The sequence below is a fragment of the Phalacrocorax aristotelis genome, chromosome 3, assembly GCF_949628215.1.
Source record: "Phalacrocorax aristotelis chromosome 3, bGulAri2.1, whole genome shotgun sequence".
Taxonomy (NCBI): Eukaryota; Metazoa; Chordata; class Aves; order Suliformes; family Phalacrocoracidae; genus Phalacrocorax; species Phalacrocorax aristotelis.
In genome coordinates, this window is record NC_134278.1 from 121,139,867 (window position 1) to 121,165,584 (window position 25,718).

General features: G+C 38.1%; 1 protein-coding gene across 3 annotated transcripts in view; it reads left to right on the forward strand.

The window, feature by feature from the left end:
• Positions 1 to 25,718, forward strand: part of AKT3 (AKT serine/threonine kinase 3) — a 153,397-nt gene that overhangs the window by 122,361 nt on the left and 5,318 nt on the right. For all 3 annotated transcript variants that reach the window (XM_075089395.1, XM_075089394.1, XM_075089396.1), the window contains exons 11-12: positions 13,762 to 13,976; positions 16,678 to 16,765. In XM_075089395.1, the coding sequence (XP_074945496.1) occupies positions 13,762 to 13,976; positions 16,678 to 16,765 (303 nt within the window). The remainder of the gene's footprint in view (positions 1 to 13,761; positions 13,977 to 16,677; positions 16,766 to 25,718) is intronic.

A 25,718-nucleotide genomic window follows, 5' to 3' on the forward strand; every position in this document is an offset into this window, starting at 1 on the left:
TCCAATGGGAAAAAGATAAGTTGTGATCCCATTTAGGAAACACAGATGTATTCTTGAATTTTTTCAGAAAAAAACTCACAAAATGTTTCTTCTGCAGTTTTGTAGTGGCAGAGGCGGGATAGGACCATATGTCTTTTCCAGACAGTATCACTTGCTTAATAAAGAAAGAATAAAACTGAGAAAGTACTCGTACTTGTAAATATACCTGTGAGACATTTAAAAGCATTTTGGATTTTGATAGTTTTCAGTTGATCGTCAAGGATCAAAGACCTTCTAATAAAGATACAGACCTCTACAGATTTTCTTTAATAGAACATTCAGGAAATGAAGCTATTTGGGCAGAGAAATAAAACTTCTTGCAGCTCTGATCATTTATAAGGGTAATTTCTTCTATGAGATTGCAGTTTCTGGCTCTACATTTCAGTTCAAGTTCTTAGGACTAAGGGCACAGTCTTAGTTATAGTAGGGCAGTCACTGTGGTACTAAGTTTCTGCGTCATGGGAGGTACAAGTGTAAATACCAGAAATTACTTTTGAAGCTTTTAATCTTTCTAATAACAGGAGAGAAGATGTTTTGGCTATGAACAAGTCTGTAAGGGACTTCATCATGATCATTCAAATAAGTTTTGATAGATGTAGATGATCAATGATATTTAGGTATATTCTAATAACAGGGAAAATGGTAGGACCTCGTTAAGTTTTATTAGCATAAAAGTACAGACTAGGTGGATGAATGCATTCCTTTAAGAACAGTAGTCTTATAAAAATATAGCAAGACCATTTCAATATAGTTTATGCAGTTACTATCACTTAAAGGTATGTGACAATAAGTAAGACCAGAGTAGATTCATAGTCTTTGTCCATAGGCGTGAGAAGTTCTGCATGTCTTATAACTTATTTTATAATTAGGCCAGCAGAGATGAAGGAAATACTAAGATCAGTTGCACTGTGCTTGTTCAGCTGGTATTTTTTTTGCGATCTTTCTTTTAGAAAGGGGAGTGAGCGAGGTCATATGTAATAAATTATTTCCCTGAGTTTTATCTCAGAGAAATGAAAGGTAAAAACTCTTTTATCAAGAAGGAACTGCTGTCTTTCCTCGCTTTTCACTTAGTTTCTTTCTTACAGCTTTTCTTTTGGGGAAGGATATGGCTTTGTTGTAGGGGTGACCCAAAATCTAGAGCTTGGCCATCAAAGTTCAGTAGCTGAATTTCAGCAAGGGGAAACACGGTACCCTGTCCTGCAGGCATAGTTATAGCAACTAAAAACGCTTTTCCCATATTTACAGGAACTGAAGTGGAATTTTCTAAGAATGTTGTGGTATATGCAGATTATAAAATATTGTGGAAGAGGCAGAAAAAGTATTTTGTCACTGGTGCAGCTATACATTTATGTCATTCTTTTAACGCTTGCTTGTATTAGATCAGGATATTTGCCAAAGGCAGTCTGGTAAATTTTTGGGCTGAGACTATGATGATCTGCCACATACCAACCCGTCCGGTATGAGTTGAAACTAAGTGATATGTAGGCAGAGCGGGAACCACTGAAATGCGCCTAGACAGGCTAGCATGAAAATTGATGTTTTCAGTTTTTGCAGGCATCGTAGCAAAGCAGTGTTTTGAACAGGCATTTTAATGCAGATAGAAGTTGCAGTGTGAATTTTTCAGAAGAGCTCCTTCAGGTGTGGGGAAAGGCATGAAGGTGCTTATTTTCAGAGAACCTCATGAAAGTAGCCGACGTCATGGATAAACTGAGGCAGGCCAGTTGAGAGAGGTTAGCTAGGGTAAGGATGTAAAAATATCAGCATGTTATACTATGGAGAAAATGAAGTTGCATGGGTAATACAGCCACGGCCTTTTTCTTCTTTTCTATTCTTGTGTGGGTTTTTTTTTTTTTTTTTTTTTTTTGTTGTTGTTGTTGTTGTTCTTTTCAATGGGGGACAGAAAAAGATTTGAGTGAAATAAGGAGAATAGCAAGGAACCTTAGTAGGAAGTTAAAAGGAATTAATGAATCTAATGATCTCACAGATAGATTGATAGGCCAGAAAACACAGCTTAGAGATAAGAAGATTTTTCTTATGGGGAAAAATGTGGTTGTAGCAGGAAAGAGAGTTTGGACTGAAGACATTTATGAAGACAAAAATGAAGACTGAAGACAAAAAATTATTTTGTTAATTTTCTCTTGATAGAAACTAATAGAATGTTTTGCAGAGAGGCGTAAAAGGCAGGAGAAACTGATGAGCAATGTAAAATGAAGAGGAGCTCGCTGGAGAGTTGTTTAGTTAGGAGCGTAGATTAACTGAAGGACAGGGTAATTTGTCGTGGCTTATGCAGTTTCCTTTTTATCTCCTTTTCCTTTAGATTTAATTTGAATTTAAAGATAATTGAGGCACCGGAAGATGGAGGCTTTCTGAAATTCTGTGCAACTTTTATATGAATAATAGCTATGTGCCATTATTTTCCACCTCTAGAACTACTGGATAGAAAAGGTAAATAGGGGAAAAGGGAATTTGTGGAAAATGGCACAAATTAAGGGAAAACGGCTGTTAAGATGTTGCTAGATGGCATCTGCATTCACAAGGCTTTAGGACCAGTATGAACTTCTAAGAGTTGGAAAAATACTGAAAAGACGGACAGTGGAAAAGAAACTTTATGGTAGGCTCTGTCTTCCATCATGCTCTAGAGAGCAAGTTCTCACTCGTATTTGGTTATCTCTGGTCAGCATTAATGAAGATTGATTGTCAGTGGCTATTTGGGTTTATTTAGGGGAAGGGTAGTTCCTGTTGTTAATGAGCTTCCTTTTATTTTCTTCGCTTGCATTAATTCTCTCTTTTACAGAAAATATAATGAGACACTCCACCAAATTGTCTGTGTTGATATAAATATATTGGTAGTCTGGTTCATGGTGGTTTTGCTAAAGACCTGAGAGGCCTGTAGTGGTGCTCTAACAAGACAGAAAGAATTTAATATTTTAAATTCTCTTAGAGTGAGGTTAGTGTATTTTTGGAAGGACAGGGGTAAGTTTGTTTCTCTAGCTTTAGACCTGTTTTGTTCTTTTCACTTTAAAACTGTATTAAGAAGTGCATTTGCAAGCAGAAGTGCTGTGCTGAAACATGATAGAGTTCTGGAAACAGAAACCTCCACCATTCAGGTTTTGTGCCTTGATGGCAATTTCCAGTTACTTTGCACCAGAAGCAGTATCTGCTGCACTGTTAGGGAATTGCATTGCATTTCTGTGCATTTCTAGCCTTGGCTTAGTGTCTTTGCTTCTCCAGCATTTCCATGAGATTTCATACACCCTTGTAATTGTGAGAGTCCTTTATTCCTTGTCCTGTGGTAGCTGAGAGAGAAGACACAGGCTGTGACTGTCCAGAAGTAGGCTGCTTGTAGCATCTTATCCTGCGCCTCAGGCAACATTGTGCAGACAGACTCAGTCAAGATGGATGTGTGAACTCGTGTGGATGTATTTCTGGGTTTTGTTCCTCTCTTTGAATATAATCTTTTTAGTGCTGAGCTAATTATGTAGTCTCAGTTTTACTGTTGAGTTAGAGTACCTGATCAACTCTCCAACTGTAAAACAGTTTGAAAATCAAATGTAGCTTACATGCAAGACCCAACAAAATTAGAAGTGTTAAGTACGTTTTGGCAGTTCACTTTTATTATGCCCAGTCCTCAAATGTACCAGCAGACAATCATCTGAATGTTAGTTATTTTTCACATGCTTATGTGATCACACAAAAAGTACATGCTAAAAAGAAGCAGATGGTGACAGATGGGGAAGGTTGAATAAGGTGGTTTTGGAAACCTAGAAAAATGCACTTCTGTAATAGTGTAAAAATAAAAATTCTTTGATCGCCAAGTTAGAATGAACAAAATAGAGTGCCCCCCCCTCCAAAAAAAAAAAAAAAAAAAAAAGACAAAACCCAACAAAAAAAAACCCACCACCCAAAAAAACTTTACTGACAAAAAGGAATGGAACCTATGAGCGTTCAATGTATATTTAGGAAGGTGTGCTATATAGTGTTGTTTATCTAAGGATAGAACATTAGTTTTTATAAGCCGGAGACTTGGAAAGGTGGTAGTTGTATTCTTTCTTCCTTTTAAAATTATGCATTCAAATCAGTTTTGTTCTGCGCTCCAAGAATGCTGTCAAAAGGGCCGTTCTTCAATGTCACATATTGGTAATGTTGCAGGTTGTGATAATGTTTTTCTTCTGATGTCACAAGAAAGACTTTTACCATCCTACTACAACAGTAAATAAATCATGTGTGTAATGGGGATACCTGTACAACTAGAGCTAATCTGTAGCAGGCAGCATTACCTCTTTGTCATATAGGCAAGTGTAAAGCTAAATAAGTAAAGAAGGTATAATCAACAAAAAAATACTGTCTTTTGTGTGTGGACTACCACATCCAAGGACCTCCTCTACTATGAAGATCGAAGATTTGCTTATTCATTTGCATTAGTTTAATGGAGTCTTCTGTATCTGTTGAGTTATATAAACAGAAAAGGACTCCTTGTTAAAAATTTCCAGTGATGAGATGTATTTTATTTCATAAAATAGAATGTATCTAACCTGATTAATACTTAATTGCTAAGTCTTCTACCAACACTGATGCCATAATTATTTTTTCTTTTTATATTTGAGTAGGTGTTTGTCTTAACCTATAGTATGAGACATTCCTGCTTCCTGGTGAGGCAGAATGCCTTACTTTTGATTATTGACTTTTGCTTAAAGCCAAAAAGCCCCAACTTCAGATAACTTGCACTCATTTTGCTGAAAGTATAGTTAGTTTGCTCAGTACCCAAACACTGTAGTTATGTTGTTGTGCTTTGCTTAACTAATTTTCTGTTGGCTTCAAAAGGGTAGTTCAAGTTTATTTACTTTCTGTTTGCCTAGATGCTTTGTGCATAATCTGATTCTTTGCAGAGGCACAATAGAATTTATTTTACCTGTGGAAATGTGGTTTAGTGTTGGCATGTGCTCTTGAACAGCTGCCTGTTGTATATTTGGCCACATTTTATTTCTGGGTGAGGACCAGTGGAGGGTGTGAGGAGGAATAGCATTTTTGCCTGAAAATATTTTCCCTTTTGATTTATGGGAGATTCACAATATGTATTTTTCTCTTTACACTAGAATTCTAAGTACCAAATTATTTTTTTTACCTCAAAAGGAAATGAAAATGCAAAACTTGTTTTATCTTGAAATGCTAGCAACTCATGAAAATTCAAATGTGGTCTTTTTAATGTTTTGTTGTCACTTACTGTATTTTAGTGTACCACATTGTGTCATCTTATGCTCCTAAGTCATCACAAATGCTAGTGATTTGAATTTGGGCGTTTTTGTCAGCTTGGCATTGCCAGCGGGGCCCTGAGATGAACATGATGGAATGTGGACAAGGCAGGGTATCCAGAGCAGAACATCATTTACTGGCAATAACTAGTATCAAGATCAAAAGATGGGGAGTATTTACATGGGGGTATGAAAGCATTGCTCAGTTACACATACAGAAGAGTTGCTGCAACAACAGATAAATTAGCACAAGAGTTAGACTTCCTCCTGAAGCCAGATAACCAATGATGTAACAACAATTTGAATTTTCATGCAATCTGGTTAATCTCACCAGACACAAAAACTAATTGTCCACATGCAGTATCAGACTTCTCAAGGGGAAAGATGTAACAAATATGCAAAAATAATAAAACAAACAAAAGACTAGAAAACAGATGAGCTCTGCACTGCCCATAAATAAACTGTTGTATTCAAACCAGAACTTTAAAGGAGAGAGAAATTTTCTAATAAAACCCACATTTTTTGTAAAACTAAGTATGACATTTCTTACAAAGGCTGTCTTAATAACATGCTTGAAGCTTTTTTTCATTAATTTTTATTTAATCAATGCAAACATTATTTCCATCTCAGCAAAAGCCTTTAGTTTTACCAAAGGCAATGAAGCATAAACGAAAGCTGAACAAATGCTGTTTCACATCAGTAAAAATTCAAAATCATTTCAGGAAGAATTAGCAACCAGCAAGACAAATCCCAGTATTTTCATTATTTATTACTTCTTACACATCTTGCGTCTTATGGCAGTGTGTGTTATGTAGAGTGCTGCTAGTGCAGTGATAATTAATACAGATATAAACAGGTCTGCAGTTTTTCTCCCAATGGTAGAGTTGTTAGAGTTACGAGAGATAAGTGCCATCTTTCTGTAGATTGAAATAATCTTTTGCTTTTACTTGCTGCCTTCGATGAAAGGTATCTGTTAATTCTAGAACAGAGTTATTTTAGTGTTCTGGTGGTTTTGGGTTTTTTTTTTTGGTTTTTCTTTTTTTTTTCTTTCTTTTTTTTTTTTCCTTTTTTTCTTTTTTTTTTTGATTGCCAGGGTTGCCATTGACTTCTTACAGTCCTTTGTTAGAATACTTTTTTCCATGTGCAATAGCTTACCTCTTTTTTTTTTTTTTTTTTTTTTTTTAAATTACCTTTTAAATTCTGCTGAAGTCAGAGTCCCTTGTAGGAAGTTAAACGCATTAATTAGTATTGCATGCTCTTTACTTTAGAAGGCTTTGCTTAATTCACATTTATACCAGAATGTATCATTTCTGATGCAGCACAAGGTGTGCCAGCAAATAAAAACAATTTTAGTTTGCTTTTTTTTTTTAAGGCTACATAACAAAGAGCTAGATAAGATGAGGGAAAACTCTAGTATAAAAATGTATTAGGAAGATAGTCTGCATTAGGACCAGAAGTAAAACAGCAGGGCAAGCCAGGAAGAAAATGGAGAAAAATTAGCTGCAAAAATTAGAGCAGTAACAGAAAACTTCCTGCCTTGACTGAATTCTCAGGTATCCATTTCCCAGGGTATCTATAAACTTGACGTTTTGTCTTTTCACCTCTGTACAATAAAAGCAATGAGCATTCATTCGAGTTGTTTTTACTGTTGGCGCAGCAATACTTTAAGTGTTCATACCAAGATACAGTTATAGTAACTAGATTTCTATAATACTTGGCAAACGTGCCTTTCTGCAGGAAGGACTTTAATACATTTGGATAGAAGTCTGCTTCTATAAAGAAATGTGTATTACCTTTGTTCACTGGTGTTGGATTATAAACTTTCTCGTTGTAGTTGTGACAACAATAGATAGAAAGTTCTAGGAAATACACATTTTAACTTTTGTTGAATAATACGTGGGTGAATATTTGTTTAGCGGACCAACACTGTAGCAATAAAAATGTGTGAAGGGTTACCAGGAATGCTTAAGGAACATACACTCCACCTGAACTGCAAGGTTAATTGAAAACAGTTTTTTCCCCTTAAATTAACAGTACATTGGTACATCCAAGTTCTCAGTTTTCTTTCACAACATAGGTGTGCAGACAGTTTGTTTAGATGTTTAAATATTTTCCCATCTGTTCTGTCAAAATTATTGATTGAGCAACAAGCTATTTGTAATGTCCTACCACAAAGTCTATATCTAATGTATTAAGAGAAACCATAACTAGGTCAACAATGTAATTGCTTTTCCAATGAGTTGCCTTGGTTATCTAGCACAAAGTACGAAACCAATATTTTGATATTGTTCTTTTAAAGATAAAACTCAATGCTGACAACCCTTTGTGGAAGATTAACAATGAATTGTATGAAGCCTTTCATGCTCAAGGTTATTGCTAAATTTGCCTGTGTTTTCAGAGTCCAGGAGTTTACAGCAACTAACTACCATTTAGAGATCTGTGGGAAATACATTTCTTCTTTGTGTGAATTTCTGCTGTATAACCAAAATCTCTTCCAGAGGCTGCCCATCAGGGATGTTTTGTTACCAAAAAAATAAATAATAATAATAAAAAAAATTTAAAAAAGAGCCGTAAAAACAGTATTAGAGGGATTTTTCTACATTCAGCTCAGTTTTTGTCTGAGGCAGTCACACCTTGTTCAGTATTCTCTGGTTAGTGGAGTATCAGGGAATCCTAGTTTCACTGAAGGCAAGGAGAAATACATGATTGACCTAAGGTAGTCACAGACTCCACTTTTTATACGGCGCTAACCTAAATAATCTTATTTTCACAGAATCTTGTAAAAGCATTGCATGTGTTTGTATCGACTACTCTTTGGCTGACTCAATTAATTGCCTGCTTCCTAAGTCTCTGTACTAAGCCCTTGTAAATAAGAGTTTGCAGATGTGTCTCAAGCTGCTGCCTCCCAAAAAACTTTCAGCTCTACTGAAGAAATAGAGATGGTAAAAGATATCTTTTCACTGGTTTTCACCATAAAAATTAAATGGACATCAAATTCTGTGGACTGTATGTTAGACTCTTAAAAGAGTGATGTACCTAAAGCAAAGGATACCTGGAGATGCATTGACTGATAAACCTCAAGATGAAAATGTACCACCACTTGGTGAGGTAGAGGAGGAAGGCTTTTTAATGGATTTTGTTTTCTGGGAGAGAGAAAACTTTCAGTGGTACTGATGACTTTTAGTAATATTTTTGAGTCCAAGACACCGGACTTTTCAGCAGTGGGGAATAGTATTAGAACATTGCTTTTTTTTTGCCAATAAAGCAAATACAAGGATCTTTTTCTTCTCTGATCTGTAGTTACTTTTCAGCAAAATGAATTGTTATGTGTGAGGGGCAAACAATTGAATTACTGTGATCTTACTGTGATCTGCCACGTGTTTGTGTTGTCTTAGTCATCACAAAGGCAAAGTTCAGGCTGTGAAATGAATTTTTTATTTGGCAGGTAGGGCTTGGTGGTCTTTGCTCTGTGTATCAAGCACTGTCCCACTGTCATTGCCACTATTCTTTGCCACTATTGTCATTGCCACTATTCATTGCCACTATTGCCACTATTCTTGGTCATTGCCAAGAATACTCTCCAGAAACCCCAAGGTGTGCAGAGACAGCGGAGTCACTAGAGAATACTTTGTTTTCCCTTGTTATAGTAGGTATTCCTGCTATCTCAGTAAATTTAAAAAGGAGTTGAGTTGCCTTTTGACAACAATACAAATGAAAGTTTTAAGGTAAATAAATAGCTTTTTCTTAGCTGAAGTACAGTATTGTCCAGTGCCTCTAAAACATCCATAAAAGCAGTGAAGTACCTGCACGTGCCTGGAAGCAGATGCCTGGCTATTGTTTCTTGCTTATTAGAAAGTGTGTATGTTACTTAACCTCTTGCATATTTATTTAAGACTAGAAAAATAACAAACTTCAGTAGCACCTCTGCAGCTTTTTTAAAAGCATCCATATAAACCCAGGCTGTGTCCTCGTACTGCAGGTGTAGGTGTAAGTTTTAGAGGAGTGTCAATGCCTGGAAAAACTGCAGCGGTTTCAGCGCAGCAATGAGTTTATGGGCATAAACTTTGGAACCCTCTTGTACTGCTGGAGTGCTTTAGAGAAATACAGGTTGGGAAAAGAATCAGGCCCTTAATCTTCCCAGTAAGGGAGCATGGCTGCTGCGGCTGTCTGTGTGCAGGAATAACTGGCGGAGCCAGCGTAACTTCTGTGATGTAACTTTGGGGCAGAGATTGACAAGCGTTTCTTTCTGCAGCAATGTTGCATCCGATGCTGCCTGCCCTGGTGTCCTCACTTGCGCTACTACAACTGTTCATGTGGCAAATGAGTGCCTTAGGTCAGAAAAATTGATTCAGGTGAAAAATAACCCAGGGTGAAACTTTTTTCCCTTTTTTTCTTAGTACTGGTCTAGTCTCTGATGTGGTGTGTTGCATAGTTTTGGCAAGGTAAGGCAAGATGTGGAGAGGGAACAGAAACAAGAGTGTGAATTAGGCTGGCACTCCCTCTGAAAGAACCAGTTGTTGAACTAAAGCCCTAAAAACAAATGGAGTAAAATTCCCCCAAGTAATTAAAATTATGGTCTTTTTTCGAGTTTTATTTCCTATAATCTATGTCATCATCTGATTGAACTGCCGTCAGCCCGCCTCCTGCTTTACTCAACACCAGGGAGTCACCTGGGTGCAGTGATGATGTGAGGTGTAAAACAGGAATGAGTGACTATAAATGTTATCTGCACACTGAAGTCACGTCGTGCTGGAGCTCTCATTTCCTAAAAACTTACCTAGATCTTGAGACGGTGGCTTGGGATTTTGGCACCCCACGTGTGTGAAGCAGGTGCAGTAAGGGAAGTCATGTGTCTGAATGATCTGATTGTTTAAACAAATTTTGTGGAAGAAAGCACGTAACTTCATCTTTACTTCATGAAAATGCACCTGACTGGAGTCAGGTCTCTCTGTCTCAGCTCATTGTAGCTGCACTTTCAGTAGCTTATGAGTTCCATGTAATCCTTCTGTGTGATACCCCTAGAAAATATCAATATATTACTTTACAACAGATACCAGAATGGTTGAGCTTGTGCCCTTTGTGATGGTTTTGGTCGGCCTGTTGCCTTTCCTGCTGTGACCTTGAAGGGACTGGGTTGTTAGGACAGTCTGTTTGCTTGAAGACAGATCTGTGAGTCCTTACAGGCGTGGACAAGAATTGGCTGGAGTTGATGGAGGCAGCTTTTAAGGCAAGTGCACAAAGTCCAAGAGATCAAACTTCCCACTGTGTCTGTGCCTGGCTAGGTGCTTAGGCTGGTACCCCATATACACAGGGGTACCCCAGAAATACTGGAGGGACAGCAATATCAGTCCTCACATCCAAAGGAGACATTTCTAAAAGCAGGTATCCACCTCATGTCAGGCAAAAGATTGAATTATTCATAGGTACAAAGCTCGCAGCTGTGTGTCGTGTTCATTTTAGCACTGGGTTGAAGCTTTCTTGACCTATGTTCAGTGTAATTAAAAATAAATCCCTCAAATCCAAGAATTGTTTGGAAAGGATTCTGTGATGCTGGGGCAGTGTGTATAGACATGTTCTCGTGCTTGCCCTAATTGTATGGATTTGGTGGTAGGAGCTGCTGGTCTCCAGCACTTCCATTGATTTGTCACAGTCTACAAATTCTGGAGTTTCTTAACACTATGAGGAGTAGAAATGACTTAAAGAAATAATTGTGTATATTTACCATGAATGAATTGTGCACAATTTTATTACATTTATATTAAAATAAGTTGAGATGCATTTTGCTTGATTGATGCTATTTTCAGGCTGTTTTTCTTTTGCCTAAATGAAACCTTTTTGATGCTCTTGCTTGTCTGGCTGGCTGTAAACCAGGTATTTAAACAAAAATAAAGAGTTGCCAGTTTTGCCAGCTGGGGATGAGAACCCGGCTGGTGATATGCGGGTTCGGGAGGCAGTTAATCCAGCTTTTATGCTTTTTTATGATTTTATGTAAAAAGAGGTTAAAAATCACATTTGGCTCTTTCTTTGTACCACTGTTTTGTTGCTGTTGTGGGACTGCAGTAAAAGGTTGCTCATACTTTTTATTATTATTAGGTGAAGCCCTGAATAAATTAGGTAAAGCCCCAGATACAGTTCGCTTTAGCTATTGGCCATGTGATTTGCCTTGTTCAGAGAATGTTTTGTCTTCCTTTTGCCTTCTTCTATAAATCACACATGCAAACCACACCTCAGCTTACTTGTAAGAAGAATCTACCACTGCCTCACAATTTTGTATATTTCACTAGCTTCAAAAGAGTAGCTCAGTGTACAAATAGGAGAAATGATAACGGTGCAAATACATAATGCTTTGATTCTATGGCAGAAGAAATGGTGATTTAAAGACAAACATCACAGATTTCACATACAGTTTTTCAGCAAATAGCTTGCAATATGCTCAAACTCATAAAACATTCAATTAATTTTAAAATGCAGGAGTTAGTTGGTTTTTTCATATGTACTTATTCGGATAATTTGTTGTATTTTACACTTTCCAAAATTTCACCCTCTATTTGGAAATATCAATGATGTAACGAGTCTGTGTGTTTTGGCACAGATGTAAATAGTATGTGTTAATGTGCTAATATTTATGATTTTTTAATCTTATATACACGAGAGGGATTTGTAATACACTTCTCATCATGTTTCTACTACTAATCCTTAAGGACAGTGAAAACTAGGAATATGAATGCATTGATTACTGTGGGATTGTCAAAACTGCCAAACTGAATCAGATTGCATTTTGTTTCTGCTAAAAGCTTGTACCAGATATTTCAGAGCAGGGTTGGGGATTTACTGGGGGAGAAAGAGGAGAGGCAGGTAAAAGAGCTTGACGGACCTTGTTAGGGCTGGCTAGGGTAGCGTATCCTATGATGTGGTCATGTCCCCTTAGTGTCCCCAGATGGGTGAGGACTGCATTTGCCCTTGCTTCAGAGGAAATTATAGGAAGTCATCTTACACTTTTTAGACAGTCGCAAGATGATGTGCTCATAGAAGAAGTTTATTTCTGATCTGTTAGAGATTGCCTTATTCATTAAAGCCTGAAGGCTTTACTACATGTCACCAGATTTTCACTACTATATATCAAAATAACCGTTCCTGTGTGTCTACTTACAGATTGAATCTGGGTGAGCTCTTGGTGGTGGTGACTGGATGTGCCGGTGTGTTGTAAAAAGTGTTTTGTTTTCTGTGGATTAGGTTTGGTTTGGCTTTGGTTGGGTTTGTTGTTTTTTTTAAAAATTTTAAATCAGTCCTACATGCTGCCTTTCAGAATCTGCCTTTTAATGATACTGAAACAATTCTTTGTAAAGAATTATTTCTTTATATAGTCCAACTATATTAGTTGCATTTCTTTGATCTTTCTAACTGTTTATTGTTTAAGTCCAATTTCCTGTTTTAAGGTTTTTGCCTCTTTAATAGATCTTTCTGCAGCAAATATTGGCAATTTGGCACATAAAGTTGTAGTGCCTTCTGTATTACCATTTATTAACTTCTGTCTTCTTTGAGCGAAAGGGTATGATCTTCTAGAAATTCACAGAAATTGGAATCATATCTGTATATATTCAGTAGCCTTCGGTTTCCTTATTGCTTATAGTTTCATTATGGGTGTATGCTGCTGTTATGTTGTCTCCATTTCTGCAGTTTAATATGAAAGTGTATTAAGGTCAAGACGCACTGCTTAGATTCCTTATTCCAGTTCTCTGGAGCTGCTGGGAGAAGGGCTGTGGGGTAGGTTGTTTTTAGGCACACTATTGGAGGTATTATGTTAACAAATTATATCAGTGTTACCATATTTCTACAGTCATATAGTATCAAATACAGTAGTCTCTTGGTAAACTTAGTATCATATAAACATTGTCATATTTCTTTGCGTTAGCACTGTTCAGCTGCTTGGACTACTAATGAAACTGTCATGAGAAACTCATTGAGGACTTTTAGTATAAACAAAGATCATAATGAAGCTAAGCCCATCTTAGTAACATTAAGGTCTTTCTGAATTTGAGGCTTTATTCTTACAGGTGGGGCAAGGAGAGAGGAAGTGGCTGAGCAAGGAGGTGCTTCACTTCTCCCAGGAGAACGCTAACCAAGGCAGTAGTGCCCATAGATGAAGTGTCTCCTTCTAAAACTGTGTACATTATAAATGGGATGGTAGAGGACTTAGGAAAGGGGAAAATGCAGTCATGATCATTTTGATCATTGTGAATTTTATATTTTCCCTTCAGCAGTACAGTCCCTGGTATGCCTGGAATTTCATTGAGCTCAGCTGTGTGGGTCAGTACTGCATTTGCATGTATTGAGCCAGGTTCTGGGAGTCCTTGGAGCACACTGTAAAAATAAAGTCTTGGAAACACATTCATACAGAGGTGCAGAAAATAGAGTGAAATGATTGTGTCTGAAATAGTGCATGTCTTACAGCGGGTTTTGGTTTCTGTCTTAGGTGTTGGAAGATAATGACTATGGTCGTGCAGTGGACTGGTGGGGATTAGGAGTTGTCATGTATGAAATGATGTGTGGAAGATTACCGTTCTACAACCAAGATCATGAGAAACTGTTTGAACTGATACTAATGGAGGACATAAAATTTCCTCGAACTCTGTCTGCAGATGCAAAATCATTACTATCAGGCCTACTGATAAAGGATCCAAATAAGCGGTAAGTGAAATTCCTTGGGTATACGGGCATAATAAATACCCTAATTATACTGAGTAATGTAAAAATAGGCCAGTGGTGCTTGGTCTTCCTGCCTGAATGTCCTTATGGCCTGAAGGAAAGGGCCATATGCAGCCATACCGTCTCAGATTTCCACTTTTTCAGTACAGCAATGATATATAAAGTGAGTTTAACAAGCAAAAGGGGAAAAGGCATGTGGAAGAGAACACATATTTAATCATTCACAGGAAACATAGGGATCTTTTCAGGTTTAGATTGTGTACTGGAACTAAGGGAAAGTTCTAAACCTTTTTTCACAGTATGACTTAACCCTGAGTTGACTGTAGTGTTTCATGGGGACTACACCAATTTTTTCTTGGAAGTGATCATGCCAGGAGACATGTATAGACAGCCAGAGATAAATTTTATTAGGGCACTTAAACAGATCACATATTGGACCCCGTAAACTAGAAACTTGTGAAAGAATACATCTTCTGAGTGAAATTTAAATACAGTGGTTTGAAACCAAGTCTCACCTAGCTGCTGCTTGTGCCCTTTTGTGGTGGTCTTTTCCCTTTGGGGTTGTTGCCGAGGAGAGCCATTTTCCAGTGGCTCCTGCACTGGACTAACAGTGTCCATTGCCCTCTGGTTCTCAAACAAATCTCTGTAAATTAGTGAGATTTGTCTGTAGGTCCCCTCTTTTCTCCAATCTCTCTTTTGTTCTTTTGAGTCTCTTGGCGTGTGTTACAGCTGCAAGCGTCCTTCTGTCTGTCTCTCTTCTCTAGTCCTCCTTCAACCTGTTTGTTCTCAAGAACTTTTCAGCAGTGGGCATTGCTCGCTGGCACTCAGGGCAGGACTGGTTGCCGCGTCTCTCAGAGATTTGCCTGCACGCAGCTGAGTGCAGCAGCCAGGACAGCGCAAGCGGTCAGCCTTTCTGCTGCTGCCCAGCAATGCCTGTTTAACTGAATTTACTGTATGCAGTAAAAGCAAACTGTGACCACCCTACCAAATACATGGAGATTAAAATAAAAATTTGTTCCTGTAACAACTCCTACTGCAGTTTAACATCCAAACAGTCTGACCCATCAAATATATTAACCTTTCAAACGGAAAAGATACTTCCCTCAAATTAATCTTTGCAGACAGTAGTGTTTATTAGACTTACATTTACAAGCTTATTCATATTCAGGTTCCGGTGTTAGCTAATGCTAAATAGGGTGGGAGCACGGAGGTTAACTGCAACTCATCTTTTCTCTGAGCAGCTGGGTGGGAAGATATTGAGAGAAGGCTGGAGAGTGCAGGCTAACTGGGATGCTTAGTAGAGACATAGAGAATTTTACAATGAGTAGTTGAGAAACAAAGAGGAATACAGCTTGGAAATGAGAATAACTTTATACCCAGTTACTGTAAGACTGAGGTAGTAATACAAAATATTTTTGTAATTTGGCAGCAGGGTAATACCAATACAGACCTTTTTTTCTTGTTTGTGGGAATTACTGCTCCTTGCAAAAAATGCTTTAGAGAGGAATTTGTCTTACTGAAAAGGTTGCTTTTAAAATTTGTCTTTGTATCTTTAGCAGTTCCTTTTAATGAAACAGAAACTACTTGTATCACTCTTCTAATCAGTATTTAACATGTATGGGCTGCTTGTTCAGTTAAGATTAGCTTTTTGTCTGTTGCAACCTTTCTGTTAGACCAGTAGGATAGCTGGTCTCAACAAGTAGTTAGATGAGAGCTGAGCAGTTCTGAAAGTCCATGTGCTGTTGAAGGAGGCAGAGGTTCCCTTCACTGGATGTGTGGTTCCTCCTCCACCAACAGCAGCAGCTCAAGGGAGCTCACTAAACTTGTTGAGTCAAATTTGACTTGCTAACGCAACAAGAACCAGCCAGTTCTTTCTTGATTTCTCACTGCAGAGTTAGTTTTCTCCCAGGTCAGTGAGCTGACTCAGCTCACAGTTGTTGGTGGGAATGATGCTGTAGATGTAAGTGAGAGGGGAGAGGTATGGGCAGGGGTGGGACCCTCCTCTTTTGGCAGCAGTGACCACTTCCATGAGCTCCAGTCACCTTGGACAAGTTCACTCTGCCTTATGATTTGCCAGAGTCTGGCTTTGGCAAGCCATGGGCCACAGTGAATAGTGTGGTTCTTTACAATGGCCTTTAAATAACCTTCTCAGCAGGCCTACAATTTATTAATTTATACTAATTGACTCAGATTGAGACTATTTTATGGTAATTGGTTAATTGTTACAGCACCCAGATGCAACAGCAGTGAACACTGTATAAAAATGATGTGTGAGTCATTACTGATTCAGTGCCTGGCACCTCCTTGGCAAAAATTTTACATCAGCATTGTTTGGTTGGTTTGGGTTTTTAATAGTGCCAGAATGTTAGTTCATCTTTCAAGAAAACTAAACTTAAGTATGTTTTTTAAATGAATGAATTATTAAAAAAGCTCATTGTGGACAATAGTGAACAGTTGGATTAATCAAATAGAATAGACCACAGCATGGATACTTCTACTATCACATTTTCTCTCAAGATCACATGAATTCATATTAAACAGGTAAGATTTACATATTAGGTGGGTGAGAATTGCTCCCAGAGAGTCAAAAACAAATGGTCACTTTTCTAACCATTACAATAACCTAATCTCCCTTTAAGAGTAAGTCTTGTTTAATGTGAATTTTTTTCCCCACTCTCTTTAGACTTGGTGGAGGCCCAGATGATGCAAAAGAAATCATGCGTCATAGTTTCTTTGCTGGAGTAAACTGGCAAGATGTATATGATAAAAAGGTATGTCTTTATATGTCATTGAACAATCTGGCTTCTGCAAGGTGGTTTCAACTGATAGTCATAGGACTGCTGCTCTTTGAAGTTAGTCATGTTTTTCTTTGCACCTTTTTGTGTTAATACAAATGAATTATTCTAAACTTTGGTTTTTCATTTATAATTTGTCAGTGGGCCACAAATAAATTTTGCAAACCAACCTAAATTCAGCAAAGACTTCTTTTGTTATGTAAATGTGCAAATCTTTTCCTTTCCTCTTTTCTTCCTGGGCCTTCAAGAGAAAAGTAGCTATATGACTCAAGATAATGTGAGAAAATGTAATAGAAGTTTATCCTGAATTGTCTTTTTACTTCTGCCTTTTATTGAAAAATTGTTTTACGGAAATAGGAAAATGAAGCGATTGGAAGGGACTCGTAGGAAAAATCTACTTTCTGATTGTTTGTGTTTAAGTAGAAGTCTTTTTCAAACTTATTTTTTGAAGAGATAACTAAGAAAATTTAAATAGCATTAAAACACTGAGCCAAAACAGCTTGTGGAGAAAGCGAGTACTGGGAATTCAACTGGAACAGTTTTCTCTAAACCCAGTCCTGTTCCTGTAATGATCAACACTTTGGGGGATGATTTTAGAAAATGAATTTATCTTACTCAGTAGTGAAACTCAATTTGACTTAAGTTGTTTTATATACAGAAGCTGATTTTATCTCAGTACTTGTGTTAAGAATTTACTTGTTGCTATAAACCCCTTCTATTTTGATAAAGTCTTTTTTTTCCCCCAACTGTTTTACATTGTTAATCTGCCAGTTGAGCTGCGTAATTTTAAAAGCTAGAATTTTTTCTCCTTTTTTTGTTTTGTTCAAATAAAAGGAAAATGGAAGACATACGAATGAGCAGAATATGTTTATGCTACAATGTCAATGATACAAACTGTTTTTTCAGTTGTTGTTGAACTGGAATTTTAAAAATATGTGGTTGTTGATGTGGTACTTCTCTGACAAATACCGGAATTGAAATAAGAGCCTGTATATGATGATACAAAATATGGTATTCTGAAGTTACTTGATACAAGTGTGATTTTTCCCTGGCAGTATCACGCGGTTTCAAGAAACTCTAAAATAAATAATCAGAGCAAGTACATTAATCAGGTTACTTTTTGAGCTCAACCACTGGTTGGTTATGTAAGGACATTGCGGAGAAGCACTTTGAGGATAACATCAAAAAATACACGTTGAGGACCTTTCTGGAATTTAAAAAACCTCACTGAAGTCGATTGGATGTCAGTGTACTAGGAGTGGGTGAGAAAGAAAAAGCTGTTACATTACTCTTGCTCTGTTGAAAAAGATTTCTTAATTATTTTACATTAGAAGTGCAGCTCTCAATTCTACACCATGTTCAACATCATATTTAGTTAAGAAAATATAGATATTCTTAACTTTTAAGCATACGCTTTGAATCTTTCCAAATCAACATGGCAGATGTCTTTCAGTCAAGATATTATTCTGAGCTACTAAAATAAAGGAGGTATTTTGCAGGTATAAATACATTTTTTTATATATATATACACATATATATAGAGTTATATAAGTGCAGGTATTTTGCTTTTATGCTCATGGAGGTGGATATGTCTTATTGGAGTATTGTAACTAGAGAAATTGTAGTCATTCAGTGTCTACTCTGTCCACTGCTGTTTTGAGAAAGGAGTGAAAAATCAGCTGAATTTCCTCAGTTGAATGGTTAACTTCAAGGATCATAGGAATTGCTTTTGTGCAATATTGGCACAGAATGTGCTCTTTATAGAAAAATAACTCGTGAAAATGGCTTCTGCCAGTATGTTTTTCTGTTTAATTAAAAATAGTTTTGTTCCTATTACAAAGGCATTTGTCTGGTTGTTTAAAATACCCAGTTGTTCCTTTTGCACACATAGTCTTACCAGTTCTGTGGTATGCAGAGCGAGACTGTGCTCTGAAATATAAACTTCAAAGATAATAATAAGGTTAATGAACTTTCACTGAGTATGTTTATGAGAACACTTATATGAATATTTTTGAGGCTTTGATATTCTAAAATAACTCAGGAGGAATGTGCATCAAACAAATTTGATTTTCAAATAGATTTATTCTGTGCTTGCTTCTGTTGCTGTTTATTATTAGTAGTATGGTCTTCAGTGGTAGGGTCACTTGATGAAATTGATAGTTGATGTAATTATTTGCAGAGCAAAAATATTTCACAGTATCCTTGCCTGAGGTTTATGCACCATGAAACTGTAATTTGCTGGCTACGTTTGGGGAGTGCCTTTCTGTTAGCAATGAAAGAACTGAAGTTCACGTTCAGAGTAATGGAAACAAAAAACTTGTGTGTATGCCAGGTAGTTGCTGGGCGATAGTTTTGTACATGTGCACACTATGCTCCTGCGCCACTAATGTTACAATTTTTACTAGAGATTAAGTACATCTCTGTACTTACTAGGTTATCACTTTACTGGTGCGATCAGAGACAGAATTAGATATCTGTAAACTTTAGAGTATTTAATGCAATGACAGTATCTATGTCAGGTCAAATGGATCCAAATAGTCAAGTGGAATCATTAGCTCTCTGATACTGCTAACTAATTAAACTAATTTGGTACTACACAATGATATTAAAATACTGTATGGTACACTGGAGCAGAGAAGGTCGTTGCCTTTAAATGAAAAATGTATAGTAGTTAGCATTTGTGATCAGATGTATTTATTTTTGGCAGAAAAACCATGAGGGCATATGAAAGAGAGCAGCCTGTGCCAGGCTCTTCCTGTGATCATCTCAGCCCTGATGAGTTTTTATCTCTGTGCCTGAGTATGAGAAATTGAATAGTTTGGCAAACTCTGAAGACTTCAAAAGCCCATGTACTTCTAAATAAAATATTTGTTTTATTTTTAGCTAGAATCAGGAAGCTTGTTGAAATTTCTGTTACTCATTTAAGAATTGTTTTAGCATATTTTTATTTGCATTGCAGAAATATTCTGAAGTTGTTGGATGTTCTGTCTAGGGTCTTTCACTGAACAAAAACCACATGGGCATTAATTTAAAGGTAGGAATTTGGGTACGTCTTTAGGCTTGCAGCTTGAAGCACTCCGGTAGCCTCATGTCAAAGGAGAACCAGACCTTTTAGCGAAGCCTGGGTTTCCTCCTGCACGTAATACAAATGAAAGAAGAAGAAAGAAATGGTACAGGAATTTGAGCTCAGATACATATATCTTCTTCTGATTTCTGACAATACCTCCGATTGTTCCTGAAGCAAATCAGGTTGCGCTAACAAATTGATTTGTTGGTACTGGGAAGGGAGCAGGGGCAAGAGGCAGTAGTGGTTAAAGCTGGCGTGTCTGACTTTGCTGCAGGCGCAGCACTTGCGAAGGCACCTATCTCAGTGTGGAGGCAGTGGCTTTCAGCATGAAGCCTGAGAGCTGCAAGAAGCTGTGCCTTACCCTTCAGCTGTGACTCTCTTTGCTTTACTTAAGACTCAACAACAGCAGATGATGAAACCCCATGATTGAAGCCCTGGGTTCAGGCCTGGCAAAATCTGCAATGTTACTATAATCTTAAATGCACGTTTAAGTACTTTTGTGTATCAGATTTTAAGGGAAAGGGCAGGAGGGAAATAGGAAAACACCAACATCTGGTTTTAGGCCATTGCTGTTTGAGTCGTACTATTTTTGTACAGTTATCTGCAGTGCTGCAGTGCAACAAAGCCTGTAAAAATGACCCTTGTTACTTGCTTTTGTGTTGTTGCCATGTGAAGTAGTAAAAAGATCAGAAAACTGCTAAGCAGTCTGATCTTTTCATTGTGTTTCCAGTGATACTTTAAACTATATATGCAGACCTAGTGGTTGATTACCACTGCTTCCCCCAGCTGCTTGAATTTACAGGGAGGAAAACATATATAAGGGTGCCTGATTCTTAAACTTCTGCTGTAGTCCTGGGGGTTGTCGTTTCTCTCTGTCCATTGTATCACTTGGAAAACAGTTTGTCCATGGGCAAAACCCCCTGCTGAAGCCTGCCTTCCAGTGGATTTGTGCTGTGTGTCCTTCTACCATTGAAATCCCAGCCTTCCTCTGCCCCCTGCCTAGGACCACCGCATGCAGTGTCCTGCCAGGGTCCACGGGGTATTTCCAGCTCCGGGCCGTGCTGCGACTGCTGTCCAGGCAGCAGGCTGCCTGCTTCTGGGCTGGTATGGACGAGCCAGTCCCTACACGAATGCTTACTGACTGGCTTGAAGCTCAACTCAAATGACTGTCTTACCTTCAGTGGAAACTCTAGTTGCAGGGGGGGATGGACAGGGATGTCTCTCTCCTAGTCAGTAAACTAGATTCAGAAATTCTGTGGGAAGTGTATACGTACTTAGTCTTTTCTCCATCATGGTGTGTTTGCCCAGCCATTAGGAGTTTGTTAGGGAAGGATGTACAGACTGATGGAGTGCATAGTCTCATCAGCTCCTGTTCCCTTTGGTAACTGAGCTAATATCAGAAAAAGGACAAAAACTATTGCTAGGAAGGGAAAGTCAGTATTTTAAAGGACTTACATATTTTTAATTAAAATATTGTTGGTGAGGATCTAGTGTTGAAAGACTGAACTAAGGTTTTGTGTTGTTTGTATCTCTGCATGATTTTTAGGGTCACCAAGCACTGACAGGCGCTTAAAAGATGTATAAATAAGGGAACATGTATTGACAGATACACATCAGAAAACTAAAAACCTTTGAGACAAGCTTTGCTAGTGTCCTTTAAAAATGTTTTATTGTGGTATTTTGTAAGTTAATGGACTTCAGTTTATGTGAAAATAGACTTTACTTGGAATGTCGTTTAGCAAGTTCGCTAGTTTGTTAATACCTATACATTTTTTTTTTTTGAGTTGAGAAGTCTGTTTGAGAATTGTGACATGTTTTCAGCACTTCCAGCTGTGCATGCTTGTGGTGAAATAGAAAGGCATGTTTCAGTGATGCAACCCCTTCTCACAGTATAATTTATTTTTGCGACCATTCTGATTTAGCTAATCTGTCTCTTGCAGTTTGGTTCTCCAAGAAAGTTCAAGGTAGATGAAAGTTTGATTTCTGGAGATTAAATCATGAACACTTAATTATCACGTCTTAATTAACTTTCATAGTCAGAAAGAACTGTAACATTTGACACAATTTTTGACATGTCAGACAAAACTAGCTGAAAATTGTTGAAATACATCATATGATGACAATACATTATTGAAAAACCTGTTTTGTCATTATTTTTATAATATGTTTTCAAAATACATAAGCTGTGAGAAAAGCAGAATTAATCTCATAAATTGTAATTTATTAATAAAGGAAGAGGCTTACATATTGGGATGTGGCAGTGGTTTCTTTTAATTGGACAACTTGGAATGTCATACTGAAGTTGAACCATAAGCAAGGTTCAAATAGTTATTCCTTATGAACAAAACCTGAAATTGAACAACAGTGCTCACTCTTTAGTATTTATACCATACTTAAAGAATTAGTGTGTTTGGGACTTTTGAGATCATAATCTAGTTACCTAGTTCATTTAAACGAATAATTCGGTGGGGGTGGTGTGTAGCTGCTCCTCCTATTACTTTCGCACTTTATCTCAGAGTACTATTCAGCTGCAGTCTGTTGGTGGATGAGATTCTTACGGTAATGTTAGTTCTGAGTTCGTTGGAAGGAAAATTCCCTTTAAACTAAAAGAAGAAGGAAGATCAGATTGGTGTTCTTAAGCATCATATTTTTCATTTGGCAGATAGAGTGCATCACAGTTACTTTGAAGTAGCTTCAGCCACTTCCTGTACAACACCAAGACAAATGATTCCTGTCAGACCATCTCTGAGCAAATAATGTTAGATTTTTCTCTTGTACTGAAGTATTTGTGTAGTTGTTCAGTAAGTGTGAGAAAGCTCAAGGTGTAGGATAGAGCCTGTCTGTTCATCTCCATGTGACTGTAAGAGACAGGTACTGTACCTGCCCCTTTCTTTCCCCCGAGAGGTGGGTGGCAAGTTTCCCACGTCTTGAACTGTGGAAAAACAGTGGTGTTTCTCACACACAGTTCTTGACGGATGCCAAATGGAAATGCCATTCACTGGAGATAAAGAAGACACTAAGAATTTGATGCTGCTTCTGCTGTCATTTCTAACACCAAGCCTTGGAAGTGGCCGGGGCAGATGCAGCTTGACAGATGGGTGTGAAATTGGATTTTTGTCTTGAACATCAACTCTTACAGTCAGTGAACTCACACTGAGTTTAGCCTTTTTATTTCTTTGTTTGTACACACACACACACACACATACATATTTAAGTGTAATGCATGAACACGGAAAATCTGCATGGTCCTTACAGTAAATTGCTGGGTGCTGAAGGTGCAGTCTCCTGTCTGGTTTGAATGTGTTCTGCCTGAATTTGCACAGGCTGCTAGAGGAGGAAAATGATCCCGTACTAAAGCATGGCAGCTGGGACTGAGCACTGTGATTTTCGTGCAGACTGACAAGGCCTGTGCTTAACAAAAGCTCATCTTACTCCTTTTGGACACAGGTTACTGGGGGTGCCTTGCGGTGCTGCTCATATTACTCTTGGACTTCCTGACTTCTCAGATCAGAAGTGGGGAAGAGCTGTGGCAATAGCAGCTTGTGGCACCAAACCTGAAACGCTGCTGGGTGTAGAGAGGCATCTTCATATTGCGATCAGCAGAGCTGTAGTTAATGTTGGGTGTTTTGGTCTTTGTCATTGAGCCTCAGTCTCCCTTGGGATGCATGGAGAAGCTTCTGAGTTCTTATTTAGGCCCTGTGTCAGTCTAAGTGGTTATCTCTGCAGCAGTCACACCTTATTTGTCTTTCGTACAGCTGAAATTTGTGGAGATATTGCTTTCTCTTTTTAAATAAAATCTGATGATTAATAAACAAAGGTGGCATCCCTCCAGAAAGATGATTGCCAAGTTTCTGTAGTATGGCCTGGCGTGTTGGTGACATGGCTTACAAAATCTGTCTCGAATGGCTCCGTCTCCAGTCTCCTGAATGTGGTGTTGAAGTACCGTGTGCCTCTGCATACACTTGCGCTCATCATTTATACCATACTTTGTGCTTCTGCCTTGTCTGCAGTGTTGTTAGGAAAGGTTTTCTTATTGCATTTCTCTCGCTTTCTTCTGGAGCGGATGCCTGAGCTCTGTGTGCTGGTTCCTCATTTACTTGGAGCGGGGGAAGGTGTGTCTTTGGTGGCAGCTCAGGAGTCTGGAGTGGGATGTCCACAAGAGTTTAGCTGCAGTTGGTTTGCTGTAGGTGGGGTAGAGCAGGTCGAATGGAGTGATCCCTGGTTCTGGCTGCCCTCACAGCTGTGCCGGTGGAGATGTTGCTGTGAGGGAAGGAGGCAAAGTGTATGGAAAAATGAAGAAACCTTCCTGCTGCTCTCTGTGGCGTTGTATCTGTGCATCTTAATCTCAGCCGCCATTTCCTCTTCCCCATAAGCTCTAGGGGATGGTTGGCATATGCGAAGGTATAGCTTGTATAAATACCAGCGTAAGCTGTTATGGAGAGCCACATGGCTGCTCGGTTTGTTTTTGCAGCCACTGAAGCTTCCGACTACTTTTAATGTCCAGATATGAAAGGAACTGATTTAAGATGGATGGATCTCAAAACACCAGTGATGCAAACTTGCATCAGGTTCCTCCCTTCTAGTTAGAGCCTGGAGTTTCATGTGTTTTACTTGTTTCACCTCTCCAGACAGCTAGACTTCTGGCATAACTGGAAGTTTCGGCAGCTGACTTGCTGGATGTTATTGATAAACAGTTTTCTATTAAGCCTAGCTACTAAGCATCGATTTTTGTTTTAATGGTGCTTTTCATACCCAGTTGAAATCGTTATTATACTTACTTGTTCCTTAATGGTCATTTAGTGCTGTGCTATACTTCCTAAAATGAAGTTTTCAAAGTACTTTTGTAACCATTACTATTTCAGAAGATGGACAGAACAAGGGGGTGATCTAAAGTTGTAGCGAGGCCTGTTCATTTCAGTGGACAAAAAAAACAACAAAACAAAACAACAAATGGGAAAAAGCCCTGAGTAAACCAGTAATGAGCCAGTAAGTTTTTGAGGAAGAAACTTGTCAGCTAATGCATTATCTTTTTCCTCTCCCATTGCAGATCCATACATTGCTATATATTATGAGCCTACCCTGCCCTTCCTTTTGTTTTTCATTAACTAGTTTGACCTAAATCAAAGTTGTTAAAGACTGCAGAGTGAGTGTTTTCATCTTCTCTTCCCGTAGTAGTTGTAGCATGGAAGGTCTCTGGTTTACTTCATAGCAAGAGTGGTTTCTTCGACTGGAGATGTGTATTGCACCTTGGACAGACATTGTTTCTTGTCCTTGACTTCAGAAACAAAATTTTCCTTAAGCTTGTATTTTCATATGAAAAGTTTTAATTCTTGTGAAATGGCATTTTCTGTTTCTGATCTGGAATATTATCCCAATTGAGAAAGTACTAAAATTGTTATAATAAGCTGTTACCTAATGGATTTTTTTCATACTGAGTTTAGTTTACTTCAGTTGCTGAGAACGGTGAAAGTGTCTTTTAAAAGGATGTGCAATGGTGGTCACTTGGCCTTGATTAGAGCATATTATCTGGCTTCATGTAATCTTTTTTTTTTTCTTTTAATTTAAACTTTTTGAGGGTCCTTCTGTGAGGCAGAAAAATAAGGAAAAAGGCAGTCTGGAACGTTCTACTGCAGTAACTCTGTGCTTAGGAATTGTGTGGCTGCTTAGCTGGGGGGGCGTACAACTTTGGAAATCTGTTTTAGTAGTGCAGAGTTGATTGGGACGGCCAGGACACATACAAAAGTAATTTTCATAAAAGTGCGGGAATTTGTACAATAAAACAGAATACTTAGTTTTTAAACACTGGATGTGACTGGATTTATACCTGGAAGATTCTTCTAATGTTGATAGCTATAAAGTATG